Raw genomic sequence first — 7,119 nt, forward strand, 5'->3', positions numbered from 1 at the left:
TATTTAATAAATAATTAAAAAAGTTAATCATAATCAGAAATAAATCAATCATAAAGTTATTCATAAACAGCATCATAGCCATTTTTTTAAATAAAATTTATTTTCAAAAAAAAAAAATCCTAATTCACATAAATAATAATTTATCATAAAAAAAGATCAAATTATATTTGAAAAAAAATAAAAAATAAAATAATTATTGATTAACTTAGAATATCTTTTATAGAATACAAATTTGATAACTAACTAACTAACTATCTTTTTATTTAGTTATTTAGTTAGTTAGACACATACTAATTATATAATAACATGAAGAATTGATTTTAACAATTGAATTATTTTTAGAATAAATCCTTTTATTATTTTACTTTAATTTGTTTATTAACTGTAAATAAAATAAATTTTACTAAGATATAAATACTGGATCTGATAAATTCGATGGAAGTGACAGGGCTCTTTAAAAGCCAACGTGTTGTTTTTCCAAAAAAATCAGATAATTAATTTCAAATTACTAAGATTGTTAATTTATTGAAACAAAAGGAAATTTAATACGTATATTAATTTAGAAAAATGAGCAGTAATAATAATCCTAAAGATATTCTTGGTCTTACTAAGAAGATTTACGAAGAAGTTATTAACAGAGTATGCTAAAAGCTGCTCGATGACCACGAAGAAAATGAAGGATTGGCTGAAGAAATTATTGATTAGTTAAAATCAGTAAATTATTTTTTCACCAAAAATTTTATAATTGATTTGTTTATAAAAAATAAATAAATTCATTCAGATTGCAAAAGTTTTTCTTAAATTTAACATCCATTTTTTAAAAATTACTTCAAGGTATGGAAAAGAAAAATAGAAGAGCGTAAAGTTTATATAGCCGCAGAATAACCAAATAACTAAGCCGTAAGCTTCTTAGTCAAATTTATCAATTCATATGAAAAACAAACACTTTATTAATGCAAATGATTTTGCAGCCTTTTTAGGCCTTAATTTACAATATTTCTAAAACACAGAATGAGGGAACTCAGAAGAAAGAAGGATCCACTTCAAATTAATCCAAATAGAGCGGTAGTGTGCTCTAACCTAGTAGTGGAAAGAACGAACTGTCTGATGAAAAAACTTAAGAACTTTTGCATAACGTCTTTTAATAGAAAATAGTCCACAATCACCCTAACCCTGATATCCAAGGCAACACCATTAAAAAAATAAAAACAGAAGACAACTCGAATTATTGTACGATTCACTAATAAATATTTTTTAATTCTTTTATGTTTAATTAAACTAAAATTTATTACCATTAACTTAATAGAGCCTCCATATACAGCAAGCACAAAACTAGAAGAAATAAGCCCTAATTTTGGTGCATCTGACAATCAAGATGAATTCGACAATCACCGTTTACAACATGAAAATGCCTAGATAACCCATCATAACTAAAAACCAGAGGCAAGTATAGAAGCAGAAGATTTTCATAGATAGCATAGTCACAGAAATATCAAATAAGAAGATCAAGAAATAGATTTCAACATTGCTATTGTACTTATATTTATTTATATTCTACATTTATTTTCTATTTATTTAAATACAATTAATTTATTTTCTTGCTTGCTTTAAAATCGAAATTACTCAAAAGTAAAGCACCAAACACACACAATCAATCACTTTCAATCTAAAAAAAAATCAAATTTAAAACAAAAAAATACACTAAAAAAGAGAGCCAACAACTAAGAAGATGAAGACAGTGACGATGACTAAATCGACGAATAAGAAGACAAAAGAAAAAAAGAAAATAAAAACGAACTTTTCTTGCTTCAGTAGGATGAGCATAAAACAGATTGCTATATCTGTGGATACTACAGCGTTATGAAAAAGAAAACAGCTAAAAAGTTTAAAATATCTTTCGAAAAAATGATACTTTCAGCCGATGGAAAAGATTACATTCTTGCTGGTCTCAGTGGAGACCTTGAATGGTGATTCATGTTTTTAACAAACTTCCTTATCTCAAACTGTTAGTTTTTCCAATTTACCTAACTGGCTTGTAGTCAGTCAGCCTTCAATAAATATCAACCAACCAACAAACCAATCAATCAATCAACAAATAAATAAATAAAAAACTCATAAATCAATAAATCATAAAATAACTAAATCATTTTAAATTTAAATTAAAATATTTATATAAAAACTTATGTACTAAATTATTTATCCATTCATCCATACAAACATGCTTGACTGCTTGCTAATTAGCATACAAGCATATTTTATGTCTTTTTTTAAAATAAAGATATTTACCTAAGCTACTAAATATGTATTAAAAGTCAGACCAAACACAAGCGATCTGATTCTTTTTGAACTAATAATTACAATCCATTATTTAATTTAAAGGTTTAAATATTATACTTTGGGTTACTTATTTTTATTTTTCATCAAAACATATTCTAGTTTATTTTAGTATTTAAAAATCAAAATTAATTGTAAAATTTGACTTGAAAATACTGATTATAAAAATATTGTAATATATTTTATATAAAAAAATACATATAAATATTTGCTATGTAATTGTTTTTTATTCTTTAAATTTCTATAAATAAATGATAAAAAATATACTGTTTAATAATTAAAACTTATCAGCAGAAATTTTATTTAAAAAGTAAAATATTTTTTATTTTTTTTTAAATATTGAAATAATTTTATCAATAAAATAATTTAAAAGTTTTACAATAAAACTTAAAAAAAAAGATTAATATTTTTTATGTATTGAATATTTTCTATTTGATTATTATTTTTTTGTAAAGATTAATGACTAAATATTAACAATAGAGTTGTTTGGTAATTTGATAACATAAAAAATAAAGAATAAACGTTTTAAAATTTAATGGTTTTATTAAAATGCTATATCAAATTTTTTTATTCAAAAAAGATTTCATTAGAAAGCCTTATCAATTTATTCTTCAGTTGTAATTTCGTCTCCTAGCTTTTCAATTACATAAGTAAACTATCTATCTACTTCAATAAGTTTTTCAGCAAATTCTATATCTTAGTCTTTGTATTTTTAGGTTACTTTTCCTAAGATATCAGTAGGGGAATCAGGCTCAAGATTAACTCCTTCATCTAAAATTAATTTATTCTTTCTATCTCTCATATTTAACTAGCCTATTTTTCTTAAAAATTTAGGGTTTTTTAGATTGATTTGTTTTTCTCCTTCTTTCTTTAAGTCAGTGAATACTTTCAAGTATAACTTAGTTGATAATTTCATTATTTTTTTTACAATGTCATAAGTTTTGTCTTTTGTTAGAATTTCAAACACTTCTGGTTTTACATTCATTGGAGGTTCGATGCCTTTTAAACTATTTTCGAAACCTTCATGAATTTCATTTAATATTTTGTTTATTTCATCATCATTTTTGAAATCAGATTCTAAGGCTTAAGCTAAATCTTGCTCATCAATTTGATACTTGATTAAGATTGCTTCCTTTTTTTGATCAAAAATTTCTTAAACTTCACTTCTAATATATCCTGCTGCTGTGTTTTCTACTTCATTTTTATACTAACCCCCAGTTTCACTTATCATTCTTTAAATAACTTTGGCAGTAGTTATGAACTAGCTTTAAGATTATGACTTTAAATCTTTTAAGAACAAAACCACTTAATCTCTTGAAAGTTTTACACGGACTTTATTTTTACCAAAAAGCATATAAAGTCCTCCTAAAATGCCTAATCCTATTGAGCCTAATATCAAAAACTTAGATCCTTTTTCCATTTTAAAATTATAATTTTGAAATATTTTTTCTAGAAATAATTAATATCTTTGATTTTTTTAATTATAATAAATTAATTGGTTAATATTTTTAATCAGACTATTTTGGCATAACAAAAAGATATAATAAAAGATTCTTAAAATTTTAATTTAAAGCTAGTTAACTAAACAAAATGAATCTTTTATTCTTGAAGAAAATAGCTTTCATATATTTGAAATTAGTGATTATCAATAAAAAACATGAAATTTATTTATAAATTTTAATATCTTTATTTTGTAAAATTTGCTAATATTATTTAAGTATCTCATTAATTAACAATTATTTAGATAAATGTTTTTGATAACATTAACTTGATTTAATTTAAAATAAATTCAAATAATAATAATTTTATGAAAAATTTTTTATTTCCTTACAATTTTTTCAGTCAATGAATTTGGTAAAATTTTAGTTCTAAAAAAAACAATCTATATTTAATAATATAAATAGTTAAAAACTTGTTAATTTATTTAGTTAACTAGTTAGCAATTTATTACTTAGTCAGTAGAATAGTTAGTTAGTAATTTAATAATATACTGCTTTAACTAGTTAAGATTTTAAAAAAATTATCTATTTTAAATCTATAATTATTTAATATTAATAAATAAATACCAATAATATTTTCAAAATATTGAATCAATAAATAATTATTTAAGTATGCATGTATGTTTTCTCAATTAAAAGTGAAGCTAAATTTTTAAGATGTAGACATAGAACTTAATTTGTAATTTTTTGCAAAAATATATTATTAGATTTTAATTTTAATTTTGGGTCAAGTTACTTACATAATCGCTATTTTTAAATATAAAATTTTAAGACAAAATAAATTTGATTTTTGATTTTGAATAAAATATAAAAGAAATTAAATTTAGATTTTAACTTTTTAATATATTCTATATTTTTAATATTGACTGAATTAATTAATTAATTAAACTAAGGAACACAAAACTTGGATGATTATTATTTATAAAATTTTAATAATATTTAATAAATACATATTATCAGATCAATTTAACAGCTATTGAGTGGAATACAGATTTGATTAAATCTATTAAAGGTTAATCTTTATCTAGCTCTTCTTTTGAAATCAATTGCAAAGCTTCAGCTTTACTTACAAAGAAATTAAATTTAGATTTTAACTTTTTAATAAATTCTATATTTTTAATATTGACTGAATTAATTAATTAATTAATTAATTAAACTAAGGAACACAAAACTTGGATGATTATTATTTATAAAATTTTAATAATATTTAATACATACATATTATCAGCTCAATTTAACAGCTATTGAGTGGAATACAGATTTGATTAAATCTATTAAAGGTTAATCTTTATCTAGCTCTTCTTTTGAAATCAATTGCAAAGCTTCAGCTTTACTTACAACCAGATCCTTACACAAATTAATCTAAATGTTTTTGTTTAGCAAGTCCTATTGATATGTGGATATAGAACCTTTCATCCATTTTAGCTGCACCTAAGTTGTCTTTATTTTTTCAAGCTCTGAATTCCTTGTTTCAATTTATTTTTGAAGAGATGAAAGTTAATTCTCTAAGAATGTTTTTTCTGTTTTTTCTTTTTTCATTTTTTCTTAGTACTAATTTAGGGCATATACTTCTTCATTGTATTTTTTATTCACTTAATGATACTCTCCTTACCAAAAATTGTAATAATTATTAGATTCATCTAGCTTCTTTTCAAGTCTTTCTACTTCTAGCAAGGCTAATTTCTTCTCTTCTGATAACTTTTACTTTTCTTTCTCAATAACCTCTGTCTTACGGAAATAGTTAGCTGCTATATCGTCAAATACTTTTTAACTTTTTCTTAAAACTTCAACTTCCTTCTCCATATCTTTATATGTGAATTTGATTCTATCTACTTCTTTGCATTTCTCATAGTATAACGCTCTGTATGTTTTTTATGAAATTGGTTCAATTATAGCATCTTAGATTGTTCGTAAAACTTTTTTAGTCAACTTCTCTGTTTTTTTTTTAATTCCCTTTTATAAATCTAAATCTGTAAATTAATCTTTTTCATTTTCTTCCAACTCAACTTATTCTAATTAATCTGCTTCTTATTCTTTCTCTTCAAGCATTCCTTTTAAAATTTAAATACATTCTTTTGAATACTATTCACTAGCTTCACTATGACGCTGAAGAGATTGTTGTTTTACGATTTCCAAAAATTTAGTTACTTTTGAGCCTAAAGCAAGTGCTTTCTTTACTTTCAAAAGCTTTTAAAAACCTGAAAGAGTTTATAATTGGGATGCGCTCTTTGTTTTAACTGTAAACTATTTTGCTGAAGTATCCTTTTTTACTGCTGGGATGCTTTATAGAGTATTAATTTATTGCTAACTAGATTCCGTATTCTAAATATTTTGACTAACTATCTCATTACCTTAAGTAGGTGCTTAAGGCTTTTAAAAATCCTAAAAAATCTAAGTATCTTCAAAATCGTTTATGTTGTTCAGTGAATTTATATTATTGGGATATAACTTTCTTTTGTAATGTTATAAATTAGACACACTTCTTGCACCTAAACCTATATTATTAGCTGTCTTCTCACCTTTTGACGAGTTTATCTTCCTCTCATATTTTACAGGTGAGTAAAAGTAATTCTTTTATGAAGCGCTCACTATGTTTGTAGTATGTATTCTTGTGTGTTTTGGTGGCTCAGTTTCTGAAGAACCAAAGTTGCTCTAATTTAAGCGATTAGTATTTTAATTGGATTCAGTTAACATTTTCTAACTTTGAGCTTTTGAATTATCTAACGGTGATTGAGTCAACTTCATCAGCATATTTGTGCTATGCAAATTCTTTTATGAGTGATGCTATGCCTAAATAATTCCATGGTCTTAAAATTCCTATCCATTTGTATGAATTTCATCTTTTGAAGAGTTTTTGTTAGAATATCCTTTTTTCTAAGGGGAGAAATTTAAATTAGGGATTGGTTTCAATGTTGGTTAAAAATTTCTTAATGCGTAATTGGCTGGATTTTATTTGATATCATTCATATCAAACTGCCTGTATGAGTTTACATAACTTCCTATTTTACTGTTTTCAGATATTAATTTATTGTTTAGAATTTAGCTACCATTCTAACCTTCAAATCCACTCTTTCTTCTCTAAATAGATTAAGCTGAAGCCTAAGGACTAAAGAATTAATTATGAGTTAGAGATTATAAACCACCTTAGCCAAGAAAATCTTGCTTTTGATTAACTTTTAAATGCTACTTAGAGCTTTGTATTCTTTCTGTTTTTATATTATTCATTTTTTACGTATGATTTATTTTATTACTGGATGAGGAGCAATTTAAGTTATTAATTAATTAA

At 23.6% G+C, this 7,119-nt stretch overlaps 3 protein-coding genes across 3 annotated transcripts; 1 reads left to right on the forward strand and 2 right to left on the reverse strand. All coding sequences in view use genetic code 6, as the record gives it.

Annotated features, from left to right (window-relative positions):
* Positions 1–435: 435 nt before the first annotated feature.
* TTHERM_01289170 (transmembrane protein, putative) lies at positions 436–1,971 on the forward strand (the record flags this gene model as incomplete). Its single annotated transcript, XM_001029819.2, has 4 exons — positions 436–714; positions 835–900; positions 1,011–1,230; positions 1,307–1,971. The coding sequence occupies 4 exons, from the start codon at positions 436–438 to the stop codon at positions 1,969–1,971; spliced, it is 1,230 nt and encodes a 409-aa protein (XP_001029819.2).
* Positions 1,972–2,917: 946 nt separating this feature from the next.
* TTHERM_01289180 (transmembrane protein, putative) lies at positions 2,918–3,754 on the reverse strand (the record flags this gene model as incomplete). Its single annotated transcript, XM_001029820.1, has 1 exon — positions 2,918–3,754. The coding sequence occupies one exon, from the start codon at positions 3,752–3,754 to the stop codon at positions 2,918–2,920; it is 837 nt and encodes a 278-aa protein (XP_001029820.1).
* Positions 3,755–5,057: 1,303 nt separating this feature from the next.
* Positions 5,058–7,058, reverse strand: TTHERM_01289190 (hypothetical protein; the record flags this gene model as incomplete). Its single annotated transcript, XM_001029821.1, has 1 exon — positions 5,058–7,058. One exon carries the CDS (start codon positions 7,056–7,058, stop codon positions 5,058–5,060), a length of 2,001 nt encoding a protein of 666 aa, XP_001029821.1.
* Positions 7,059–7,119: the final 61 nt, after the last annotated feature.

Source organism: Tetrahymena thermophila, assembly GCF_000189635.1.
Source record: "Tetrahymena thermophila SB210 genomic scaffold scf_8254393, whole genome shotgun sequence".
NCBI classification, from domain to species: domain Eukaryota; phylum Ciliophora; class Oligohymenophorea; order Hymenostomatida; family Tetrahymenidae; genus Tetrahymena; species Tetrahymena thermophila.